Raw genomic sequence first — 27,352 nt, 5'->3', positions numbered from 1 at the left:
GACATGCTCCCATTCTTTAGAACAGACCATTGATGTCCTGAAGCAATGTCCTGAACTGTTCTGGAAGAGCCCTGTAATCTCCAGCTGAGCAGGTGTCAGGATTTGTCCTGGTCTGCAGTATGTTTGTTATAATGAGAATACCTGAATGCAAGATCACACAATAGACTCCTGTAACAAGCTCAGACAGAGACTCTGATAGACCAGACTACAGAAGAAGGCCGCTGGGTTTATAGTGATCCAACGTCATCATGAGGCTTTCGATGTCGCCTCTGAGTTGAGAAGCCAAGGAACAGGCGTAAGAATGGGAAGGGAGAAGTGGAAGAACAAGACAGATATCTGGAATGAGGCAGCCCCTTTCTGTTCAGGCTGGATGTGAACAAATCATTCACAAGCAATACCAAGAATTTCAAAATAAAAACCGAAAGAACTGCAGATGCTGTAAATCAGAAACAAAAACAGAGAAAGTTCAGCAGGTCTGGCAGCATCTGTGAAGAGAAATCAGACTTAACGCTTCGGGTCCGGTTTCCAGAAACATTAACTCTGATTTCTCTCTGCAGATGTTACCAGACCTGCTGAGCTTTTCCAGCAACTTCTGTTTTTGTACCTAGAATTTTAACTCCACTTCCAAGTCAGAGATTCCTTATTGGTTCTCTGTCACTGACCGTCACATTGTTTACTTTCCCCACAAAACAAGAGTAAAAGCCGACACAATGGCTGATGCTGTCTCCTCCAGAGCAGCTGAAACACACAGGGGCCTCTCCCCCACTTCCTGCCTCCTCATCTGTGACCCACCCTGTCCTGCAAGAATGAAGCAAGTGTGTCCGTGAGTAACATGCAATGCTGATGCAGCTGTTCTGATTGAATAGCTGGCAGTGTGTCAAAGTTGTGAGTATTATAATAGTGTGAAGTGTGTGTGGATGAGGGATAACGTGTGTGCGTTAATGCTGTGTCTTTACTGATGGTTATTGTGTGTTAGTGGGTGGTGGGTCTCTGATGATTTGAGATGTGACTGAGGGATTCTGTCACCCTGAGTACACAGTGCACCTCTCCTATTCATGACATCTCTTCTTTTCAATACCTCTTCCAATAAGATTTGCAGTGCATATCTGAAAGTTTGATCCATGCTGTCCCCGAGGATCAGCACGGTTGACTGTTCCACAACCCTGATATTTGAATGGTCTCAGCACCATCTGCAGCCAAAGAGCATCTCCCATCTCGAAGTGGACACTGGCTTTAGACTATGTTTGACACAAATGATACTGGAACCTTTACTGATCTGTTTAGCCAATGATCAGCCACGGGGCAGTGGTTGTATGTAGCAACAATGGAAATGAGGTAGCACAAAACTGATATCCGGTCTCCACCTCAATCAACAGGCATGGATTAATTGGACATCACAATCCCTGGACCTGTGTCCATCAGTAAACCCATACTGTCTCTGCAGTTATAATACAAACTGTTTCCAAGATCCTCACACCAGGCCTCACTCCACGCTCTCTGACAATGACCATCACTGATGATCACACTAAAGTGGGAGACTCGATAAGTAAGAACTCCCTGTACTTTGGAGCACTCTCATCTTCAAGAACATGAAGGGGCTGTTACATACCTGAGAGGATACCCTGGGTCATTGGGGGGCTGTTACATACCTGAGAGGATACCCTGGGTCATTCTTGGGGGGATGTTACATACCTGAGAGGATACCCTGGGTCATTCTTGGGGGGATGTTACATACCTGAGAGGATACCCTGGGTCATTCTTGGGGGGATGTTACATTCCTGAGAGGATACCCTGGGTCATTCTTGGGGGGATGTTACATACCTGAGAGGATACTCTGGGTCATTCTTGGGGGGATGTTACATACCTGAGAGGATACCCTGGGTCATTCTTGGGGGGATGTTACGTACCTGAGAGGATACCCTGGGTCATTCTTGGGGGGATGTTACGTACCTGAGAGGATACCCTGGGTCATTCTTGGGGGGATGTTACGTACCTGAGAGGATACCCTGGGTCATTGGGGGGATGTTACGTACCTGAGAGGGTACCCTGGGTCATTCTTGGTGGATCACACCACTGTGCAGCACCTTGGCAGATTGCTATTTAAATGCAATCTGTTATTGTTGCATTGATTGAATGGAAACCTAAAGCTTGAATCTATCCCTTGCTGTTGTCCATCAGAAAGGTAACATTTCGGTGCTTTCTTTAGAGATGTTATTACAAACCTCTGGAACAGATGGAACTTGAAACCAGGTTTTCTGGCTTAGAGGTAGGGACACTACCACTGCACTGCAGTGTTTACTGTCACACTAACACACTGGTCACTTGTTGTTGTGTAGTGATGTATAACAAAGTGACTGATGTTAGCCTGAAGCACAAATATTTGACCATTAGGTTTTTAACCAAAGATGGTCATTTTTATTCCATTCCCTCCCCCACCCTGGTGTACTCTGCTCATGTTACTCGGTATGGCCTTGGAAATTCTCACATTCAGGACGGTGTACGAACTGAACACACAAAGAAATATCTGCTCAAAGCATCAATTTACCTCAGCAAGAGTTCAATAACTGTTTAAATAATGCTCAACAAGAACGAAAACTATCGCCTCCGATAAAATGCTCAATAAGCAACAGGGAGAAAGGTCTATTATTTTAGTATCTTTTGATAAAATCCAACAGCTCATTACACACTTGGGAAAGTGATTAATTACCTGGAACAGTCTTGCATCCCTGAATAATAGTACTTTACTCCGTATCATTCTCGTTGTAATGTTGATGTTGTCCAGGAGAGTTGGTGACAGACTGATCCTAATCGCTGGGTCAAAGGCAGAGATATTCTCCTGGGTTTTACATTCAATAGAAATAATACATTTGGTTAACTGACAAGAATCTGCAATGCCATTTCCCTCTTCCCTTCAGGAGTAACGCGCTGAAGAAGTTTCAAACTTTTGGCCTTTTGTCCCACTTTAGGACTTCAGCACAAGAATTAAGGCTGACCCACCAGTGCAGTACTGAGGAGGTGAAGGGGGGGGGCTGCATTGTTGGAGGGGATGACTTTCAGATGGGATTTTAAACGGAGGTCCCTTCTACCTGCCTGGTTGGATGTGAAAGGCCCTATGGCACCATTTTGAAGAGGAGCTCAGGAATTATCTTTCAATCAACATCAGAAAAGCAGGTAATCTTGTCATTGTTATATTGTTGTTTGGAGGAGGTTGCTGTGCATAAGTTCACTGCCCTGTTTCCTACAACCGTGTCCACACTTCAGAAAGTACGTCACTGGCTCTAAAGTGGTTTGAGAAATGCCAAATAAATCCAATTTTTTTCTTTCTATTAAAAAATCCTGTTGACCTTTGGTGGAAGTTCTAACACTCGCTGTGGGAGTTCTTTAGCAGCACTCAGAGCATCTTCCACCTCACAATATGGTACCAGAGGCCTGGGGCCTGCATGAACATCAGGGAAATGACAGTGGGACCAGAAAATAGAGGCAACTCACACAATCAGAAATATAATTATGGTCACCCTCAAACTGTTCAAACTCATTACCAAAACTCTGCTCGTCTCAAAACAGAATTGGAATTTTAAATGTTTTAAGAGAGAACTTCTGAGGTAATTTTAATCTCACTTGTCCCGTTTGAAATGGAGTTAAAGCAACCGACAGTTTTATGCTGCACTCAAATTTCCACCGTATTAATTTCAGTTCCCTCTCAATCTTCCGGTCAGTAACGGGGTCATTGGATCAGCACCAGGATGGAGCCCTTACTCATTCCCTTCGTTAAGAATATGGGAGGAGAAGAGTGTGAGCACGTACACAGGATTATGTGCTTGTTTGTTATGCACTTGTTTGCATGTTATGTAGAATCCCTACAGTGTGCAAGCAGGCCATTTGGCTCATCGAGATCATACTGACCCTCCGAACAGCATCCCACCCAGATCCATCCCACTGTGTTATCCCTGAAACCCTGCATTCCATATGGTCAATGGATCATCCCTGGATCACATCCCCACTTTAGCATGGCCAATTACCTTACCCACACAGTTTTGAACTGTGGGAGGACCCTGGAGCACCCGGAGGAAACTCACGCAGACACGGCAAGAAGGTGCAAACTCCACACAGACAGACGGTCACCCAAGGCTGGAATCAACCCTGGGTCACTGGCACCGTGAGGCAGCAGTGCTAACCACTGTTCCACCCAGTTGTGTCGTGTGTTTGTGTGTATTTATGTCTGTGTATGTGCATGTATGTTTGTTTATGTATATGTGTCCGTGTGTGTGTCCGTGTGTGTGTGTGTGTGTGTGTTGCATGGTCTTGGTGGAGGTGGAACAGAAAGTAAGTGAATGTCACACGTTCAAACTCGGAGCAATAACAGAGAAAGAGAGACTGCACTATGAAGAGAAAGTGGGGACACATGACTTCCAGCCACTCGTCCTGCCAGCAGGACTCTAACTGGGACACGTGAGGATTTCCACATTCACTCACCGTATCTGCATTAGGGAACTGGAGAGCTGGGAAATTTTCAGCTTCTGTATCTTGAATGTAGAATATTACATTCTCTGTTTCAATAACTTGTCTGTCCATTTCACAGTCTCCAATCAGTAATTTGTTTTCCAAACCTGAGATGATCAAAGCTCTGCATAAGATTAGTAAAGGAAGAATGTTACTGCCCGCCTGTTAAGGAGGGCTGGAGTTCAGCAGCAGTGGGTTCGGGATAACTTGCTGCATCAGGACAAATAGTTTTACATAGTGCATTGGCCTGAGGCCCACACTGCACTCTAGCTGCCCGTCTGGGTGAAGGAGGTGAAGGAGAGAGGCCTGAAGCCCTTGGGGAGGCTGTACAGCCGGCTCATGAGGATCTTTATCTTCAGTGTAAATACAGCACGTCCTCATGGTGCAACCAGACCAGTTTGTTCATTTGGTACGGGTCAAAATGTGAGGCTGCATTCCTGATTACAATATTTCACACATTTTCTTCCTGATGGCATCCTGGGATCTGCCCAGTGCCTTGAGCAGCTTGCTCTAGGCCAAAGAATGTCCTGGTTCTGCACAATGCCATCCAGACAATGCTCATTGATTACGTTCTCTGCATAACATGCAGCACTCACATGAAATAAGACAGAATGATGCCAATCAATTGGCCTGGAGATATCTGGTGGGGTCAGACCAGTTGGTGCAGAGGCACTGGGGGACTTTATCAGACCCATGAGCTTTATTCAGTCATTAGCCACAACAAAAACCTGAGTAATTGATAGAAGATATCATTCTGAGGCCCAGAGGAGGGAAAGGATAGCTCCCAGGAAGCTCAGTTATTCAACAAGACAGTAGATGTTTGCAAATGGCAATGGAGGAGTGCTGAGGGAAGGGAGGATCAGAAGCTTCAGGAAATGCAGGATGGCGCTGAACAAAGTAGGAAGACACTGCACACTCGCTGCACTTGGTAGGATTACAGATCGTGGTGTTTATCACCAATGTGATTCAGGGAAGTGACTAAATTACCTTCATGTGTACATGTATAGATCTGGGAGTCAGTTAGCTCGGTTGGCTGGATGGTTGGTTTGTTTTGCAGAGTAATGTCATGACCATGGGTTCAATCCCCTCACTGATTCTCCTTCTCAAACACCCCATCCCCTCGGGGACCTTCAGGTTTAATCACCTCCAGTAATCTCTCTCCATGAGAGAGTAGTTCAGTGATCTTCTAAGATTATGACAACTTTACCTCTTCTATAAATCTACAATTATGATTTTTAAAATGTTTCAGGATTTAAGTGTTTTACATGATTGAGATACGACATCTGTCTATCTGAGTAATTCCATAAAAGTATACAATTACAGCCGGTTTATTCATGATTAATTATAAAATAGAGAGACAGAGAAAGATATCGAGGGCATTCCTGATGTGTAGAAGCAGAAGACTTTGTAACTAAGAAAGATGGATGGTAGGGAGGGTTATAGTCACAGAATAACGGGTCAGCCAGTTAGGACCAAGGCAAGGAGGAAGGTCGTGTTGGGAAATGTCTTCATTTTTTTAAAGACAAAAGCCACATTGCACTGACTGAGGATCACAGTCACAGAAAGCACCATCACTTGTACATTCTACATTTTAAACCAGTGAAATGGAGTGCCCCTGTCTGCCAGGCTGCACCAAGAGAAATAGCCTGGAAAGAGTGTGAATGGGTGCCAATCCTTATCTCATGAACAAAGGTCAACAAACAATCCAACAGGTAAACTCAAGGGGCTGGTGACACACCATGAGGTGGAGGTAGTGACAAGCAATCGAGGAGGGCGCTAGGAGCAGTTGGCTCACTTCCCACAACTGAGAAGGGGATCGCGGAGGTCCCTGTTCTCAACAGGAGAATGAGCTTCTAACAGAGGTCGGTCATGAGAAGTGACCAAGGAGGACTCTGGGGGAAGACAGCTCGCTTACTCCAACTGAGAAGGGGATTGTGGAGGACCCAGTATCGAAGAACAGTCTCAAAGAACAGTCGTACCAAAGAGTGGTCACTCCACAATGTGATGGCCAGGCAGTAAGAGTGTAGAGATGGCAGGCATGTGAGTGACTGACAGGAATTGAGACAGCAGATCCAGGAAATTCAGGATTCCATGGAGCTGTCTAACGGGTCTGACGTTTTAGATCCCTATTTAGTGAGCAATGTGACTGAATTGGGGATGGATGACTCGAAGGAAAACCACAATACCATGGTGCATGAAGGTACTCTGGGAAAAGAGAGAAGGGCTGAGAGGCTGATTAGGGAGACGGTAGCAGTTGGTGACTCAATAGCTCGAGCAATAGACAGTCTGGTTTGCAGATGAGATTGTGAGTCCTGTATGCTCTGCTGCTTCCTGAGTGCATGGATTTGGGATGTAATGTAACGGCTGGATAAACTTCTGGTAGGGAGGGTGAAAAACCGATGGCTGTTCACATGGGAACCAATGACAGAGGGAGGGATAGCTTGGAGGTCTTGCAGGATCAGCTTCAGGAGTTAGGGAGTAGGTTGAAATGCAGCACCTCCAGGGCAGGAATCTCAGGAATACTCCCTATGCCATGAGTTTCACCATTTAGGCAAAGGCAGATCAGGGAGGTAAATGTGTGGCTTGAGGGATGCTGCAGGATGGAGGGGTTTAGATTTTATTACAAGTGGGATCACTTTTGGGAAATAGGAGATGGGCTTCACCAAAACAGAAATGGAAATAATCTCCTGGCTGAAAGAGTAAATAGTGTAGTGAGTGTGGGTTTAAACTTGTAAGGCAGGGATGTGGGTTAACTAATGGACCTAGTTTTGGAGGTACCAGAGAAGGGCTAAACAGAGAAGATGGAGAACAAGGAAAAGGAAGTGAGGGAAGGTTTGAGTGTTGACGGTGAACAAAGAAATGGTTGCCTCCCACTGGGCAAGGAAGAAATAAGGGCAGGGTAAATTGTATGTATGTAAATGTACGGAGTATAGTGAACAAAACTGGGGACAGGAAACAGATTTGTCTCGTGGGATATGATGTAGTAGCAGTGATGGAATCGATATGGTTAGAGGTGAGAAACTGGAAGGGAGTGGTGACCTTGTTAGATATTTATTATAGACGTCCAAATAATGGGGAGGAAATAGAAAAGAACATTTGCAGGCAGATTATGGAAATCTTCAAGACAAGTCGGATTGTGATTGTTGGTGATTGCAATTACCATTAGGGTAGACTAGTCAGGAAACAAGTGTTCAGGAGAACAGTGTGGAACAGGACATTTCCAGTCGTACAGAGAGGGAGCAGGATTGGATCTGGTCCAAGGAAATGAGGGAGGCCAAGTGGAGAATGTCAGAGTAGGGGAGCATTTGGGAAATAGCGATCATAGTATTAATCGTGTTTGATATTATGTTGGCAAAGCATCAAAATCAGTCAAAAAGACGAAAAAGGCTGGCAGCACTCCAGGTAGACAAGTTGCCTGACCCAGATGGGATGCATCCTAGATTGCTGAGAGAGAATATGTGAGTCTTTGACAGAAATTGTTTAGCTCTCTCTAAGCACAGGTTTAGTTCTGGGGAACTGGAGGATTGCAAAGTGACATCATTGTTTAAGAAAGGGCAAAGGATAACCCAGGAAACTGCAGACCTGTCAGCTTGTTATCAATAGGAGGAAATCTGATGGAAGCTATAACAGGGGAGAAGATAAAGATATACCGAGAGACAATCAACACGGTTTTGTCAAGTTTCAGCAATATCTGACAAACTTAATTGAGTTCTTTAATGAGGTGAAACAGGCAGTGGAGAGGGTAGTGCTGTGGATGCTGTACATTTGGACTTGTGGAAAGCATCTAATACGGTGCCACACGGCAGGATGGTTCATGAATTAGAAAGGTTTAGGATTGATAGGTCCTTGTCAGCATGGGGTAGACATTGGCTACAAGGTCGGAAACAGACCGTAGGTGTAGATGAGCATTTCTAAGACTGGAGATGAGTTGAAACTGTTGTTCCCTGAGGACTGGTGTTGGGGGCCCTTATTTTTTCTGATTCATACAAATGATTTAAAGTTGGGTGTTAAGGGTAAAATCTCTAACTTTGCAGATGACACTAAGCTCAGGAGAATAGTGAATTGGGAGGAGGATACTGAGGGACTTCAGAGGGACATTGACAAGGTGACCAAATAGGCAGACACCTGGCAGATGAATTTCAAAGCAGAGAAATTTGAGGTGATACATTTTGGTAGAAGAATCACGATACAGAATCCAGGCTCAATGGTACCACCCTGAGGGGAGGTACAGGAGCAGAGGGAACTCAGGGGTCATGTGGATGATTCTCTGAAGGTGGTCAGACAGTTTGAAACAGTTATTGAGAAGGCGTAAAGGATCCTTGGGTTTATATAGGAGCTGAATGTATAAAAGCAGGGAGATGATGCCATACCTCTGTAAATCATTGGTCAGACCACATTTGAAGCATTGTATTCAGTTCCAGGCACCTTATTTAAGGAAGGATGTTAAAGCCCTGGAGCAAGTGTAAAGGAGATTTACCAGAAATTTCAGGATTGCCAGCAAGAGAGCTGGGAGTGAAATGAGGAGAAACGTCTTTCCTCAGAGAGTTGCTAAGATTTGGAACGTGCTGCCAGGGAGAGGGATGGAGTCAGATTCCATTTCAGGTTCCAAAAGAGAACTGGATATATATTTGAAAGTAATGGAATTACAGGGGTACAGAGGTAGGGCTAGAGACTGGGACTGGCTGGGCAATGCTTTCAGGAGACAGTACAGACCAAATGGATCAAAGGGCCTCCTTCTGTCCAGTGATATTCTATGATTCAATAATTCAAGGATGAATTATTTGAACAATGGGATTCTGGCTGAGAGAGGAATTCCCAGCCATGATTGAATCAAGTTCTAGCTGAACTGTACTTACCAGTGTCACACTTGGGTCACTGGGCAATCGGACAGAGAATGCCATGTGACAACAAACCTCTTTATATGTTTAAGCAGCTGCCTTACTGGGCAAACATCTGCGACACTGAGGGATGAAATGCATGAGTGGGTTCTCCTTGTTTCGCTTTCTCTCTACCCAGTTTGCAAGTTTGGAACCCTGTCAGCTGATCTTGACTATCCACGTGCCACAGACCAAGGTTGTAAAAAGAACTCAACCTATCGCTGCTGTCTCCACAAAAAATGGATAAACCATCAATCGACATCTTTAAGCCACATCGATGCTGAAATTAACACAACCACCAAACTCAGTCTGGAGTAAGTCATCAGTCTTCAAGAACTATGTACCCCTTCAATTTTATTGGACTCTAAATTGGGTGATCTACCCTCCTAGTCTGTAACTTTAGCCCTAACATCAGATGCATGTACCTTTCCCACAAACGATGTTAAACTGACAGGAGGTGTTATATCTGGTTTCCCTCTTTTTCCTGTCTTAAATAATTAGTAAATTTCCAATCCAATGCACAATTCTCAAAACAAGGTCGACTTGAAATTATGATGCCCACCCTTTTAGTTTCTGCACTGACTGCTTCAATACCTATAGGAGGAAACATCAGAGGTTGGAAATTTAAACCAAGTCCCATTATTTTTTCCATTCAATTTTCTGAAACTGATACTGAAACCTTGATGTATGTTCCATTTTCCCTCTTGCAATGGTCACATTGCTGTGGAAAGACATGCAAAAAACTAACTTCACAAAATGTCAATATCTTTCATGGAATTTCATTTTTGAAATGCAAAGTACATGTTAGGAAATTTCATGGTGACATAGTGATAGCCCTTGGAAAATGTAATTGTTAGAACAGTTTTCAATTCTCAATGACAAAGACAACCTATACATTAAGATCTTCTACATGGTTAGAAAATTAAATCACTTCACATCATTACAGTTTTATGGACATTATCCGTCCCTCAAGAGCATTTCAGTCTCCTCAAAAACAAAATGTCACCCCACATCGTAGATTAAGATCCTGGCTAAGGCAAAAATGAGTCTGTTTGAACTTAACACTGAGTCTAAAGGGGCCTGCTAATTTTAGGTTTCCTTCATGTTTGAATCATATGCTGCTATCTTTTCCCTTCCAGTGAAAATGGAATCTGTCAGAAATGCATCCAACAGTTTCACATCTGGGTCGTGTCCACCATTTTAATGGGTATAGGTGTCTCCAGGACTCCATTGGAAACCAGATCTTTGTGTCTGTGGCAGTATTGCCTTTCTTTGTGTTTAATTAGCTCAACTCTCCCTCAAACACTCATATTAGAATAATCTTCTAACATTAACCACTGTATTACTCAGAAGATCTTTTCAATCTTGTGATGACAGCGAGACCTGATACGGCAGGATAATAGGCCTCAGATGGAAAGAAATTTGCAATCATGAGGGAAATGCTGTTGAGCTTTGTGCTGACAAGTTCTCTGGTCCGGATGGACTCCATCCAAGTGACTTAAAAGTGGCGGCGAGTGGAAGTAGATATGTAGTTTCTCATATTGCACAGTTTGCTGGATTTGGGGAAATATCTGTTCAAGTGGAAGATAATTAATGCAATTCCTTTATTCAAAATCTGTCAGAGCGAAAATATTAGAAGCTATGATCAAAGATATTATCATAGAGCACTTAAAAAAATTGAAAATAATTAGGCAGAGTCAACAAGGCTGTGTGAAAGGGAAACCATAACAAAATGAATTAATTTACTAGAGCTCTTTGAAGAAGTAACATGTGCTGTGGAAAAGGTGGATATACTGCACTGATTTCCGGAAGGCACCATGTCAAAGGTTAGGGAGGAAAATAAAGCCTGAGGGTGTCGGGTATAATACATTGATATGAACCAAAGATTAACTCATTAACAGGAAACAGAAAGTGGCATAAATAGGCCTTTTTCTGGTAGGCAAGGTGTTACAAATAATGTGCCTCAGGAATCAATGCTGGGGCTTCTAACTTGTATAATTTATATAAAGGAATTGGATTAAGAAACCTAAGGCAGAATTGCTAAATTTGTTGATGACACCAAAATAGGTAGAATACAGAGTCATGAATAGGACAGATTGAGGCGACAACAGGTTACAGGGAAATAATTGGGTGAAGATTTGATGAATGGAGTATAACGTGGGAAACTGCAACGACCCCGTTTTAGAGAAATAAAACAGAAACATTTCTAAATGGAGAGATTGTAGGATCTTTGTGAAACACAGCAATCTGGGTTTATTAGTGAATTAATCACAGAAATCTAGCATGCAAGTACAGCAAGTATTTAGGAACGCTGTTAGAAAGTAATTGTTTATTGTGAGAGGAATTGAATATAAAAGTGGGAAGGTTGTGCTCCAGTTATGCAGGGCACCAGTGAGATCACATCTGTGGATCTATGTATAACACTGATCTCCTTATTTAAGGAAGGATGGAAATGAAGGAGGAGGTTTAAGAGACCCAAATGGGCATGTTGGCTAATGAGAAAGGTTTGGACGATCTCATCTTGTATCTGTTGGAGCTGGGAAAAGTAAGAGGTGACTTGATTGAAATGTAAGACCTGGAAGGAATCGAAGTGGAGGATGTGGAGATTATGTTCTTTCTTTACGGGAGAATCCAAAACTAGAGGTCACTGTTTAAAAACAAAGGGTTTAAAGATGGCGATAAGGAGAGTTGTTTTCTCTCAGAGGATCATGTATCTTTGGAACACTCTTCCTCAAAAGCTGGTGGAAACAGAAACTTTGAGTATTTTTAAGTCAGAGGTAGATAGATTCTTGGTAAAGGGTGAAAGGTTATGGCAGGAGGAGGCGGAATGTGGAGTTGAGGTTACATTCAGATCAGCACCCCCTCCCCCCCAACTCCCATGATCTTCAATAAGATCTTCAATGGCGTAGACAGGCTCAAGGGGCCAGATAGCCTGTTTCTGATCCTGACTCATACGTACATATATTATGTTTTATACTGTCTCCTTTAATTCAAGATCAACCGTAATGCTTTGGAGCGAGTGTGTGACCTCTTACAAACCTCCTGGTGACAAGCTCATGTAACCTCATTTTATGTCTGCCCAGAGATAGATCCATGTGACTTCTTGGTCTGCAGACATAAAGTCAAACTGAACCTGATTCAAAGTTAGGCCCAAGCTTAACATCTGGATACAACAGGCGGAAACTGGCCTACACTCACAGGCTCAGAGTTAGTCTGACTGAACAATATGGAGAATAAAACAGTTGCTGCTTTGCCACAATGGTGTAAAGGTCTAATTTCATGTTAACTCGCAAGCAGAATATACGTAGTATATTGAGACCAATAATTCCAACTGTTCAATCTAATCTTCATAGCTGAAGGATCTCATCTCTGGAACATTCTCAGAAGCTTCTTCAACACTCTCTAACATTCATCTAAAGTGTGGTACCCCAGCACTGTACACAATACTCCAACTGAGGACTCACCAGTGTCTAAGACAGGTTCAGAATCCCCTCCCTGTTCTGTTATTCTGTTAATAAAGTGAAGGATGCTTTATTCTTTGAACTGTCAGCTTTAATGACTCACACACATGTACTTCCAGGTCTCTCTGCCCTTGCACATCCTTTGTTTCATACTGTCTCTCTATGTTCTTTCTAACAAAGTGCATCACCTCACACTTTTTTGCATTGAATCTTCCACGTCCATTCTACCATTTCATCAATATCCTTTGGAGGTGCTGCACTACTATCCTCACAGTGTACAGTGTCTTGAAGTTTTGTATCTTCTATAAATTTGGAAGCTTGGCCCCTATACTCCATGATCTAGAATTTTAATATAACTCAGGAAAAACAAGGGTTACAATACTGATCCCAGTTTGGAAACTTGTCATCTCTCAGGAGAACATTCTCTCAGACAATGCACATTGATCTCTGTGGAGAAACTGCTTCATACAGCACGAGTTCTGTTGGAGACACACAAACATGAAAGGGTAAAACTCCCAGACGAAGGTCCATTACAGCGATGTTGATTTCCGTACCAACTGCTGCCCTACTCAGAGTATACACAAATATTAACATGAGTTCGCAGAAGGAGTAGGCCACTGAGCCCCACTTGTGCAGACACTTTTAAATGGCAATGTAACATGTAACACACTTAAATTATTTTGCAAGCTCGATCCAGCCATTAGGAAAGAGACCAGAGTGGTTTAAACATTGGGGATGCTGGTTTAACAAGACAATGGCTTGCTTTCTGTAGTTCCTTTCTGGGAATATTTTTCAGCACTGTCCTGAAGTGTATTGGGCTCCACACATGCAGGGAAACAGAATAGGGAGGTGTGCAAAATATAATGAGCATTCCATGGAAGCAACACAGAAATGTGCAAGTTTAACGTCTTACATCAAGAAAGATTTCTCCATTTGATGTCAATTTTACCTGAGCTTGCTGATGGTAAAAGAAGCAATATAAATCCTAATTTCTGCCCCCCTACTTATCACTCTGGCAAAGGATTTTCATGAATAATACTAGCATGAGGCTAGAGCAGAATATCCTGTTCTCACTGGTGTTCTCACGAGCTTGGAGACAGGGAGGGTAAATAATTAGGTGGGATGGTGTTTTACCTGAACCCTGCTGACTTCCCATCTTCACCAGAGTTAGGGTCTGGGCTGCAGCTCAACTTCCCCACCATGCTCATAGTCAAGGCCCTTAAGTGCTGAAAATGTGTTGCTGGAAAAGCGCAGCAGGTCAGGCAGCATCCAAGGAGCAGGAGAATTGACGTTTCGGGCATAAGCCCTGCTTCAGGAATGAGGAAAGTGTGTCTAGCAGGCTAAGATAAAAGGTAGGGAGGAGGGACTTGGGGGAGGGGCATTGGAGATGCGATAGGTGGAAGGAGGTTAAGGTGAGGGTGATAGGCCGGAGTGGGGTGGGGGCGGAGAGGTCAGGAAGAAGATTGCAGGTTAGGAAGGCGGTGCTGAGTTCGAGGGATTTGACTGAGACAAGGTGGGGGGAGGGGAAATGAGGAAACTGGAGAAATGTGAGTTCATCCCTTGTGGTTGGAGGGTTCCTAGGCGGAAGATGAGGTGCTCTTCCTCCAACTGTCGTGTTGCTATGGTCTGGCGATGGAGGAGTCCAAGGACCTGCATGTCCTTGGTGGAGTGGGAGGGGGAATTGAAGTGTTGAGCCACGGGGTGGTTGGGTTGGTTGGTCCGGGTGTCCCAGAGGTGTTCTCTGAAATGTTCCGCAAGTGTCAATAATGGATCACAAGATGGCCTCATCACACCACCTCTGCTGGGATTAACGCAGCTACAAGTGGGCATGGTGCTATGTGGCGTGCTGGACTGATCAAACTGTGTGGGCTGCTTGTCACCTCTGGGGAGATTGTGTGTTGATGTCCTTCAATCAGAGGCAATCAGTAACTAATTGAGGGATAGCAGATCAGGAAGGGATTGGTTGGTGAGAATTGCCCCTGCATTTGTTTCCTACCCTCCTGGCCCCTATTTCCCTGCAACTTCCCACAGCACTATCCCGGCTACATTACTGACCTGTGGCTTGGCTCCTCCAGGAGCCTGGGATTTGGGGGAGTGGGGGGGATCCTTCTGACATCATCCATGACCACTTCAGTGGCACTGCTGAGCACATCGACTGCCAGCAGCTCTCACTGTATGGCACTGCTACCCCCAGGGTAATGATTCCAAGGAAGGCTCTGTCAATCGCCGTGCCACTGCCTGATTGGCATGTGGTTTGGCTGGTATTCGTCCTAAAGAGACACAATGGGTCTCTTGCTGACTCTCTCCAGTCATCAGGTGAGACCTCTGATATTTCAACAAGACTGCCTCGGGTACCTCCTTCAGACTGGGATACGAGCACAGAGTAGGTTCAAACAGAGGGAACAGCCAGAAAAACACCAAGTATTATTGAACATACAGTCTAGTTAAAAACCCTAGTACTGGGATGATATCGAAATGAACTGTGTTGTGAGGCTGACATTGCCCTTGAGGAGAATAATTATTTACATGTGAGGAGTGTGGTTGGTACATCTCTGGATGAATTTGTTCACTATTCCAACTGCAGCCGTGCATTGTTCACTTTCATCAAGCTGGCGCCGCAAATGTTCACAAGTCTCAGTCGGCCCTGAGTGGAGAAGGAGAAGATTAAATAGTCAGGTCAATACAAATCAGCTCCAGCCCTTCAAAATACCAACAGGAAAAGACCCACAGTACGGTCTCGGGGTAAACCCGCTTTGTTTTATTCTGGGAGTGGAATCTCTTTCTCAGCTTTTTAATTAACTGGTTAATGAGTTTGAGAGAAATTTCCAGTTTTGACTCAAATCGATCAGTGAAATCTTCAATTGGGTTGTAAGCAGAGAAGTTTCAAACTGGTGCATCAATCAGTTCATTACAAATAATTTAAACAGTAATAATCCCATCATGTTACTATGCTTTTACAATTATTCAAACTTATCAAATATTTCAAAAAACTAGAATAATTATTAACTGGGACTACAGCAAATCCACAATCTGACAGAGGGATCATTTGGACCAGTTTACATGAAGAACCTTCTGTCATAGAGAAAACATGGAGCCTAATGAAATGGATAGACTGTAACCTCTCCAATCCAGAATGTTCAGGATCAAAGTATCTCTGGATATTGGAATTTTCTGGATTAAAGAATAACATTAAAACACAAAAGTGGAGAACATCAAACTTATAAATGTTCACCTACAGCATAAAACACCGATAAAACATTATAAAGCAGTAAAAATATTGAGTTACTTATGCCCCATTTCCACTCACAAACTATTGGACTAAAATGGTGCTTAAAGTTAATCAAATCCACTCAGAACATTTCTAGAACACTCATGTTTCTAAACTCTAGATTTCTAGACTGCAGAGGCTGGAGTTTATTTCCAATTTTATATCTCATTTACACAATCGAAACAGTTTGGGATCTAATTGTCTCTTTATCCACTGATGGGTTCCTATCTTCATTCAGTGAACAGTGATTCAGTTTTTAGAATTCTGTTTCCTGTGGGTTTGTTTGTGAAGTGAAGCTAATTAAGATGTGACTCCACGGATTTTGCTAAACCTCTTATCAGAATTGGTTAAAAATGGTCTGCAATATCCAAAATTCCACATAAAAGCTCAATCCTGTAACGTATGTTGGAAATGTCCACATGAGGCCACGATTGGAGGTTCTGGTCTCACTCCGAGGTTTGACAGTTAAAGATGGGGTGTTCATAAACAAAAACCAAAATTGCTGGAAAATCTCAGCAAGTCTGGCAGCATCTATGAAGAAAAATCAGAATTAACGTTAGGGGTCCGGTGACCCTTCCTCAGTTCTGAAACGTTAACTCTGATTTCTCTTCATAGATGCTGCCAGACTTGCTGAGATTTTCCAGTGACTTCAGTTTAGTGACCACTTCTAAATGCTTCCAACATATGGCAATGGCAGATGGCATGAGCAGCCATGGGGAGATATCAAAATGAATTAGACCTTTGACCATCACCCTCAATAGTTCCAGGCTTCAACATGTGTCTAACAGTACATGTTCAGATCCCTTGAAGTGGCCAGTGAGCTCAGTTGGCTGGATGGCTGGTGTGTATCAGATTGGTGCCCCCAGCACACAGATGTCCTCCAATCTAACTGGGGTGGGTTCAAGACCCTTCTCCTCACTCCATTCATGGTGGAGATTGATGGGCTGTGAATTGGACCTCTCTTCAGGCAGAGAACTGAAGGAAACCATGACAAACCTCCACCATCTGCTCCAAGCAGCCATTGCTGTCCCAATAAAGCAGCAGCAAAGAGAATTACAGTACTTGATTTTCCTGGAACAGGATCATTTCACGACCCCATTGTTCATGTTGCACACATCAGACTGACCATTGCTGCATTATAAAGTGACCGATGCACTAATTGGGTGCATGGCACCAGCTTCACCAACAGGGCAGGGAGAGTGGTTCCTTTTACATTTCTGGCCCTCCAGGGCTGTAAGGAGTCACCGATTAGTCCAATATTTACAGTGAAGGCCAGAACTGCATTAAGTTAATCCAGTCATGGGATTCACTTCCATTAGTAAGGAATAGTTTGTGATAACTAGCAACAGAATATTTATGTAAAAGTCTGTCTTCTTGACAATATCCATAATCTGCGAATGCTTTAAATGATTCATTGGTGGAAAGATGTACTTCCCATAGTTGTGTGGTAAGTAACCAATGAGGAAACCTCTTACTACACTCCAGATTGGTTACGATGAGATCCTCACCAAAGTGGACACTCTTGATGAGCGGTTGGATTTGAATTGTCAAACAGCTGTTACCTTGCTGCTGGATTATTAATCCACGAGGGAGTTGAGGTTTACAGTGATTGGGCGGGAAAGTGAAGATTAGGCCAAGGTCGGATCTGCCATAATCTTTTTTTTAAGTTTAAAGTACTCATATGTAATGGGAATTTTGCCAGTATTTCCTTCAATGGACATACAATTGAGCTGAGTTTAAATTTCTGATGGAACTGTCTCACAGAGGTCCAACTGCAGCAGGCCTCGATGTGTGATAGCAAAGGGCATCTATCACACAACAGTCATGTACAATACCCTGAAATATCACAGAATGGGTCCTCAATGGCAACCTAATTGCTTAAGAAAATTGTAAGTTGTTGATGTAAACTGATTTAACTTGAGATGGAAATTGTCCAGATCCGAATAATATATTTATAAAAACATTTATTTACCTGCTGAAGAGGATGTGCTGATGCTTGATTCCTAAAGTGGAAATTTACAGCATCAGATAAGTTTTCAATCAAATAATTGTTTATAAATAACAGAATGGAGATACTGAATAATAATTGGAACTTACCAGGGGTGTTTCACAGGCTCTGCCTGTCACTGGGGTAGTGACACTGACATGATTGGAAAGGTTACTCTGTGTTGTAATTTTAAATGGGTCACCACTTGGAAAAAAGGCAAAAATGTCCTGTAAAGAAATATGGTAAAAATATTGAAACAGATCTGAAAGTAAAAGTTCATACCATGAATATTTTATAGATGTTTTTATTTCCAACTTGTTGTCAGTCGCTCTTATAAGTGCTCAGTGAAATAAGCAAGGTTTATTTATTTTTAGTGCATAAATTAATTAGAAACAGAGATAAGAAAATACCCATTGCCCTGATATTTCAGGTGACACTGTTTTACAACAGAGTGTCACACCGTGTCTCAAACAATAAAACGCCCAACAATCTGCCAAGGACAAATACAAAAGGAAGTATTTAACATGTCCAGCAGCATCTATGGAAAAGGAAATGAGAGAGTTAACATTTTCAAATGTTTGACCTTTCTTCAGAACTCAGAAAATGAGAAGTGTAATTAGTTTTGAGCAACTGAAAGGGGGTCAGGGAACATTCCAGGATGTCTGTGTACTCGATCAGTACCTAAGTACCACTGGGTCTTGGATAAATGTTGAAATACTTCAATGATGACTAAAACATGATCATTGTTATCACGGAGAATCAGTCTACAGACTCTAAATGTGAGAATTCCCAAGTCTTAGCCCTTCAGTGGGTGCTATTGTGTAACTGCTCTATCTATCCCTGATCGGAGGGGAATCCCACATTAACAGGAGTGGAATTGGGGCTAACCAGGGGCTCAGGCTGAGATCAAGTTTTGGACTGCTGAAAGAAATCCAAACATTTAAAATTGAAGCTTTAATACACTGGGGCCCTATTCAGCCTTCCCAGTCTGGTGGAGGTTCCAGATGTACCTGCTAAACATTGAGGCCTAGCAGGGAGGGACACATATAAACAGATGGACATGGAGCAGGAGCAGGCCAGACACGCCTTTGGGCCTGTTCCACAATTTAATAAGATCACAAGGAGTAGAAGTAGACCATTCCGCCCAAAGGGTCTGCAATTCAATCAGTTCATGGCTGATCTGATCATTCTCACTTCCACTTTCTTACTTATTTTCCAATAACCTTTAACTCTGTCACTGATTAAAAATCTGTCTACCTCAGTTTTGAATACACTTTATGGTCCAGTCTCCACAGCCCTTTTCTGTAAAGAGTTCCACAGAACCAGTGCCCTCTGACAAAAGATATTCTTCATCATTTCTGTCTTAAGATGATCCCTTCCTCTGAGATTATGCCCCCTGCCTGTAAACTCTCCCCCAAAGAGAAATAACTCTCAGCATCTAGGGAGTGTCAAATCCTCAAAGAACCTTAAATGTTTCAAGAAGGTCATCTCTCTCATTTTGAGAGACTTCAGTGAGTACAGGCCAAACCTACTCAACCTCTCATAAAGATATCCCTCCATACAGAATCACAGAATTCTTATAGTGCAGAAGGAGGCCATTGCACTGGCTCCAGCACTGATCCCTGTGACATTCTGTGAGTTAGAGGCTGTCATCCTGGCAAATGTTCCCCTTATTTCAACTTTTAGGAGTGGTCTTATTCTCCACAACTACCTGATGAAGGAGCAGCACTTCAAAATAAACCTGTTGGACGATAACCTGGTGTTGTGTGATGTTTAACTTGGTCCACATTTTGAATGAATGTGTTAGGCAGGCAGTTTTCCAATCCTCTGGGAATTTTCCAGAATGTAACGATTCTTTGAAGGTTACCGCTATCACATCCAGTATCTCTGTAGCTACCTCCTTTAATATTCTAGGAAGCAGCGAATCAGGTCTAGGGAACCTTTATCCCTATTAGTTTCCTTAATACTTTGTCTCTGCTGATTTATTTCCTCCCCAGCCTCAATGTTTCGCCTCTTGATTATTTTTAGAATGTTATTACTGGTTTACACTGTACATGTAAAAAACTGTGACTCAAATCCATTTTTCACTCCCATTAATAACCTTTCACCTCTTGCTTTAAGAAGAATTTAGCAAATTCTGACATCAAAATATTCAAGGCCTCTGCTTCTACCAACTTTTCAAGATGACTCTGAGAAAAATATATTTTGCTTCCTCTCCATTTCTCAAGCCCCAAATCATACACAATGAGACCGAGTTGTAGTTTCTTCGAGATGAGGAAACATCCTTTCTCCATCCACCAAGTCAAAGCCGTTTAGAATCTTATATATTTCAACCGTGTCATCTCTTACCCTGTTCAACTCTAATGGATACAAACCTCGTCTGTCCAACTTTCCTCATAAGTCAACCTTTCTATTCCAGGTATTAGTCTGGTAAACCTTCCCTGAACGGCTTCCCATTTATTTCCATCTTTCCTTAAATAAGGTGAGCAATACTCCACAGAGTATTCCAGATGTGGTCTCACCTCTTCACTTCTGGATTCCATTTTCCTCTCATTAAATTATACCATTCTATTAGCTTTCCCAATATTTTGCTGTACCCACACACTGACCTTTAATGATTCCTGTATTAGGACACAGATATATCTCTCTGCACCCGAGAGCATGGCAATCTCTCACCATTTAGATCATAAGCTTTTTTATTCTTTCTGTCAAAATGGACAATTTCATGTTTTGCTTCATTATATTCCATTTGCCAGATCTTCCCCATTCACTTCACTTATCTACAGAGGAACCTCGATTATCTGGCATTCGATTATCCAAATTTTGGATTATCCAAACAAGATCACAAGGTCCCGATGCATGGCTAATCTATGTTATCCGGCATTCGGTTCACCGAATGGAATACTCCCCGCCTGTGGCCTTCGGATAATCGAAGTACCTCTGTATATCTTTGGGGAAACATACCTTCTGTCCTTTTGTCCAAGTCATTTATGTCAATTGTATACAGTGGAGTCCCAGTACTAATCCTACAGCACATCACTCATTATACCCTTCCCAGCTGTAACAGGCCCATTTATGATTAATCTCTGCTTCATTGTACACAGCCATTTTAGAACGGCACTTGCTGTTTTTACTACAGTCTGAGCTCTCTCTAATTGGCAAGGTTAACGACCCCCTGGTTAAACCTAACTTTTATAATGACCAATGGTGAAGTGGCCCTGCAATGGAATCAGTGCACACCTCCAACATTGGCCAGAACAAATACTTGGATGCTCGTATCTGGCATCGAACCATAGACAGTGCTGGGAATGGCGGCTTTCTACACTTTTCACTGTACACATGTGATCACACATGACGCTGACATGGAATCCTAATTCTAGAGGAATGAGGATAATTGTGCTGTAAATAATCATATTTTTATAAATCCAGGTTCCTGTGCACAAGACTAAAATTATACAAACCAAAATCATGGATTATTTTAATCTTTATGTAGATTGGGTCAGTCAGATTAGCAGAGGGAGCCATGAGGAGAAGATGACACTGGAAGGAATAGTCTATAGGCCTCCTAACCAGAGCTATATTGTGGGGCAGAGAATAGGCAAGGACATAATGAAGGCATGTAACAAAGCCAGTACATTAATCATGCGTGATTTTAATCTTAACGCAGATTGGGCTAGTCAGATTGTTGGGAGAAGTCAGGAGGATGAGTTCATTGAATATTTGGGACAGTTTCCGAGAATAATGTGTTATAGATCCAACTAGAGATCAGACTATTTTGGATCTGGTGATATGTAATGAGACAGATTTAATAAATAACATCAGAGTAAAAGAGCAGCTGAGAAACAATGATCGTGATATGGTACAATATACCATTCAAATTGTGAGGGAGAAATGTGGGTCTGAAACAACTCTGCAAAGCTTAAATAAGGGTAATTACAAAGGAATGAAGACAGAGTGGTTTGGGAAAGGGGTTTAGCAGCAATGATGGTTGAGGACAATGGCAGAACTTAAAGAAAATAGTTCATGGCTCCCAGTAAATACATATTCCAGTGAGGAAGGTGGATCCCAGGAAGATTATAAGCCAACCATGGTTGACCAGGGAAGTTAAGGATCGAATCAAATTGAAGGAAGGAGAGTACAAGGTGGCAAAGATTAGTGGCAAGCCAAACAATTTGGAAAGCTTTAAAAACCAACAAAATATGACCAAAAATATTAAAGAGGGAGAAAATAATCTCTGAGAGTACACTTACAAATTATTTTAAGATGGTTAGCAAAAATTTCTTTAATGATATAAAAAGGAAGAGAGAAGTCTAAGCCTCTTAGAGAATGAGGAGAACCAGGAAATGGCAGAGGGGTTGAAAAATACTTTGCATCAGTCTTCACAGTAGAAGACACTAACAACATTCTGAAATTATTAAATAATCAAGTTGCAAAGGAGGAGAGGAAATAAATACAATAACGATCACCAGAGAAAAAGTGCGAGAGAAACTGCTGGGGCTAAAGACACTCCGATGGGATCTATCCCAAGTAATTAATGGAAGTGGCTGGAGAGATCATGGATGCAATGATAATAATTTTCCCAGAATCTTTCCAGGATTCAGAAACATTCCCAGAGGTTTGGAAAACTGGCAATGTAGCACCTTTACTTAAAAAAGTGAAGTAGACAATAACAAGTAACTATAGGCCGGTTAGGTTAACACCTGAACAAAGTCAAGTTGGAGTCAATTATCGAGAATGTAATAGGAGAGCATTTAGAAATATGCAATATCATTGAGGAAAGTTAGAATGGCCTCATGAAGGGGATAGATTTACCTGAATTCTTTGAGGAAGTAACCAGCAGGACAGATAAAGTGGAAGTGGTTTATGATATAAATTGGATTTGCAGAAGGCTTTTGATGAGGTATCAAACATTGGGCTGTTTAAAAAAATAAGCACTCATGGCGTTGGAGGAAGTACGTTAGCATGGACAGAGGATTGGTTAACTAATAGAAGACAGAGTTGGGATAAGGGGGGGGGGCATTTTCAGGATGGCAGCCTGTAACCAGTGGTGAGCCACAGGGACCAGTTCTGTGGCCACAATCATATACAATATATATTAGTGACTGCATGAAGAAGGTGACTGTTCTCTCACCAGGTTTGCAGACAGCAGAAAAATAGATGGAAAAGCAAGTGGTATGGATGACACAAAAAAGAGATCGATTAAGCGAATGGGCAAACTCTTGGCAGAAGGAACATAACGTGAGAAAATGTGAATTTATGCAGTTCTTCAGGAAAAACAAGGGAGTAGAATCTTATTTAAATGGAGAAAGACTGCAAAACGTTACAGAACAGAGGAATTTGAGTGTCCTCATGCATGACTCAGAATTAATTAGTATCCAATTTCAAAAGGAAATAGGGAAGGCAAATGGAATGTTAGCCGTAATTCCAAAGGGAATAGAGAATCAAACCAGGGAGAGTTTGCTAAAACTATACAAGGTACCAGTTGTACAACAGCTGGAATACTGTGAACAGTTTTGTGTTTCTTATCTCAGAAAAATATACTGGCCTTGGCGACATTCCAGAGAAGATTCACAAGGTTGGTACCACGTATGGAGGGGATGTCTTATGAGGAGAGGGTGAGCATGTTGGGCCTGTAGTCATTGGAGGCTTCAGGAATGAACAGTGACCTTATTGAAACACACAAGACTCTTAGAGGACTTGACAGGGTAGATGTGGGGAAGTCGGTTTCCTTTGTGGGAGAGTCTAGGAGCAGAGGGTATAATTTCAGAGGAAGTGTTTGCACTTTGAAGAGAGAGATGAGGAGGCATTCCTTCTCTCAGAGGGTGGTGTATCTGTGAGACTTTACCAGACAGGGCTGTTGAGGCTGGGCCATTAAGGATATCCAAGGCTGAGATAGACAGATATTTAACCAGTAAGGGACTCGAGGGTTCCAGGGAAAAGGCAGGAAAGTGGAGCAGAAGATTATCAAATCAGCCAGGATCTCACTGAATGATGGAGCAGACTCAATGAGCTAAATGACCGATTTCTGATGGTTTTATGGAAACGGCTAATTTTGAGGGAGATAGAGGGAAGTGTAGAGCTGGAAATAGATGAGGTAGCACTGGGAAAGAATTAGTTGGAACACAGGAGACCAGAACTAGAATTCCGAAGGGAAGGGGAGGAAAGCAAAAAGGGAGAACAGGCAGGGGGCAATAAAGGGAATTTCAGTCCTAAAAGTTTGAACTAAGATGGAACAATTCCCCAGAACTCAGTGAAGATATTGATGGGGAAAAGATCTGCCTCCAGCTCAGGGCCAAGTCCGGTGCTATTTAAATTTTCCCAACAATCAACAAATTTGAAGAAACAGACATGGAGGCATTTTCCTTTCCTTTGAAACATTGCAGAACAAAACAATTGTCCCACAGAAGGCTGGACCATTCTCCTGCAGAGCAGGCTGACTGGTGAAACCCCTGTGGGTTTTGAAATGATTTCTGAAGAAGTTTCTGTCGATTGTGAAACAGCCAAGATCACTTGCCTCAGTGCTGTCGAGTTTGTCCCTAAAGGGGACAGGCAGAGCTTTCCAAATCTCCAGAAGCAGCCTGAGCAGAGACACAGAGACCATTGGATGTGGGCACTTATCTACTGGGTAACAGGTGGAAAACTAAAACAATTCCCCACTGTTATATTCCAAACCCAATGAAATAAGTCCCAATGTTCCACTGGTCTTCCTGATGACCTGCTTTCTGAGTTTCATGCACATGTCTCTCCAATTCCTTTAGTGTTGCAGCTTTCTGCAGTTATTCTCCATTTAAATAACACTGTTCTTGTGTTCTCCCTTCCAAAATGAACAACTTCACATTTTCCTACATTATACACCATTTGCCAACATTTTGCCCACTATTTCACCTGTTGATATCGAGTCAGAGAGTAGCAGAGATGTACCTCATGGAAACAGACCTTTGGGTCCAACTGGTGTACATGGCGACCAGATATCCTAAATTAATCTCGTCCCATTTGCCAGCACTTGGCCCATAACCATCTAAACCTTTCCTATTCATGTACCCATCCAGATGCCTTTTAAATGCTGTAATTGTACCAGCCTCCAACACTTCCTCTGGCAGCTCATTCATGCAACACCCTGCATGAAAACGTTGCCTCTTCGGTCCCTTTCAAATCTTTCCCCTCTTGCCCTAAATCTATGCCCTCTAGTTCTGGATTCTCCCACCCCAGGGAAAAGTCTATTTACCCTATCCCTGTTCCTCATGATTTTATAAACCTCTATAAGGTCACCCCTCAGCCTCCGACGCTCCAGAGAAAACAGCTTCAGCCTATTCAGCCTCTTCCTATCGCTGAAATCGTCCAACCCTGGCAACATCCTTTTAAATCTTTCCTGAATCCTGTCAAGTTCCACAATATCCTTCCTATAGGAGGGAGACAAGAAATGCACACAATATTCCAAAAGTGGCCTAACCAACATCCTGTACAGCTGCAACATGACCTCCCAACTCCTATATTCAATGCTCTGACCAATTAAGGCAAGCGTACCAATACCTTCTGTAAACTCTTTGTATTCCTCTCACAACTTGTCTTTCCACCTGTTTTTGTGACACGTGCAAGTTTAGGCTGCAGTACATTTGCTTCCTTCCTCCAAGTCATTAAAATACATTGTAAACAGTTGCAGTCCTATCACCGATCCCACTGATCCCAGGTTGCGAACCTGAGAAATAACCCCTGTTCTCCACTTGCTGTTTCCTGTCCATTAGTCAAGTCTCTATCATTGCCAACATACAATCTCCAACACCATGGACTCTTATGACTTAATCTTCAGTGAGATGCCTTGCTGATCACCTTCTGCAAGTCCAAGTATAATACATCTACTGGTTCAGACAGAGTATGGTTCTGGAACAGCATAGCTGGTCAGGCAGCATCTGAGGAACAGGAGAATCGATGTTTCAGGTGTAAGCCCCTCATCAGGAATGCAGCTTGTGGGTCAGGGGGCTGAGAGATAAATGGGAGGGGGGTGGGGCTGGGGGGAAGAAAGCTGGGAATGTGAGAGGTCGATGAAGGTGAAGGGGAAAGGTGAGAGGGATATATTGCCCTTCCCACCCCAATCTGCATTTCACAGAGACCATTCCCCCTGCGACACCCTTGTCAGATCCATGCCCCCCACCAGCCCAAACCCCACTCCTGGCACCTTCTGCTGCCAATGCAGGAAGTACACACCCTGTGCCCACACCTCCCCACCTCCGCCCAAGGCCCCAATGAATCCTTCTCCATCCGACAGAAATTTACTTGTACTTCCACACATATCATCCACTGTTTCCTCTTGATGTGGTCTCCTCTACATCGGGGAGGCAGGACGCCAACCCGTGGAACATTTCAGTGAACATCTCTGGGACCCCCGCAGCAACCAACCCTACCACCCTGTGACTGAACAGTTTAACTCCCCCTCCCACTCCACCAAGGACATGCAGGTCCTGGGCCTCCTCCATCGCCAAACTCTAACCACCTGACACCTGAAGGAAAAACACCTCATTTTCCGCCTTGCGAACCTGCAAACACATGGGATCAATGTGGATTTCACCAGTTTCCTCATTTTGCCTCCCGCCACCATATCCCATTCCCAGGCCTCCAACGTGGCACCACCCTCTTGACATCTTCCTGTCCATCTATTCACTTCACTCTCCCCTCTGACATATCACCTTTCCCCCCCCCAACCTTCACCTACTTATCAGATTCCCAGCTACCTTCCCCCCAGCTCCACACCCCCCCCCTCCCATTTATCTCACAGCCCCCTGGGCCACAAGCCTCATTCCTGATGAAGGGCTTATGCCCAAAACGTTGATTCTCTTGCTCCTCGGATGCTGCCTGACCTGCTGTGCTTTTCCAGCACCACACTCTCGACTCTGCTGTCTCACATCTACTGGATCCACCCACTAAAGCCTTCAGAATTCAATATCCAGTTTAATCATTTTTGAGCATCAACACCTCCTTCCAAGTCTATTGTCTACACAATGTACCTCAGGTTCTGTCATGAAATGGATTACTTTTAGCACAGCTAACCCAGTTTTAATTACTCATAATCCTCATTATAACCTGTTTAGCTTCTCTTCCCTGGTTAACTCTCACCAATCCCTTTGTCTGCCTACCTTTGTTCTCTCTCTCTCTCTCTCTCTCTCTCTCTGTCTCTGTCTCTGTCTCTGTCTCTGGTCTCCATTGCGACCGATCACTTGCACCTTTTCCATTCCATCTCCTGTCATCCAAATAAATACCCAGCTAT

At 43.1% G+C, this 27,352-nt stretch overlaps 1 protein-coding gene across 1 annotated transcript in view; it reads right to left on the bottom strand.

Annotated features, from left to right (window-relative positions):
* LOC140496209 (uncharacterized) overlaps window positions 1–27,352 on the bottom strand; it is a 132,669-nt gene that overhangs the window by 10,191 nt on the left and 95,126 nt on the right. The window contains exons 9-13 of the mRNA XM_072595707.1: window positions 18,204–18,320; window positions 18,079–18,109; window positions 15,365–15,482; window positions 4,474–4,624; window positions 2,708–2,836 (exon numbers count right to left, since the gene is read on the bottom strand). Of these exons, the coding sequence (XP_072451808.1) occupies window positions 2,708–2,836; window positions 4,474–4,624; window positions 15,365–15,482; window positions 18,079–18,109; window positions 18,204–18,320 (546 nt within the window). The remainder of the gene's footprint in view (window positions 1–2,707; window positions 2,837–4,473; window positions 4,625–15,364; window positions 15,483–18,078; window positions 18,110–18,203; window positions 18,321–27,352) is intronic.

The sequence above is a fragment of the Chiloscyllium punctatum genome, chromosome 26 (genome assembly GCF_047496795.1).
Source record: "Chiloscyllium punctatum isolate Juve2018m chromosome 26, sChiPun1.3, whole genome shotgun sequence".
NCBI lineage: Eukaryota > Metazoa > Chordata > Chondrichthyes > Orectolobiformes > Hemiscylliidae > Chiloscyllium > Chiloscyllium punctatum.
Note: the sequence above shows the minus strand (reverse complement) of the source record. Positions and strands in the feature narration are given on the sequence as shown.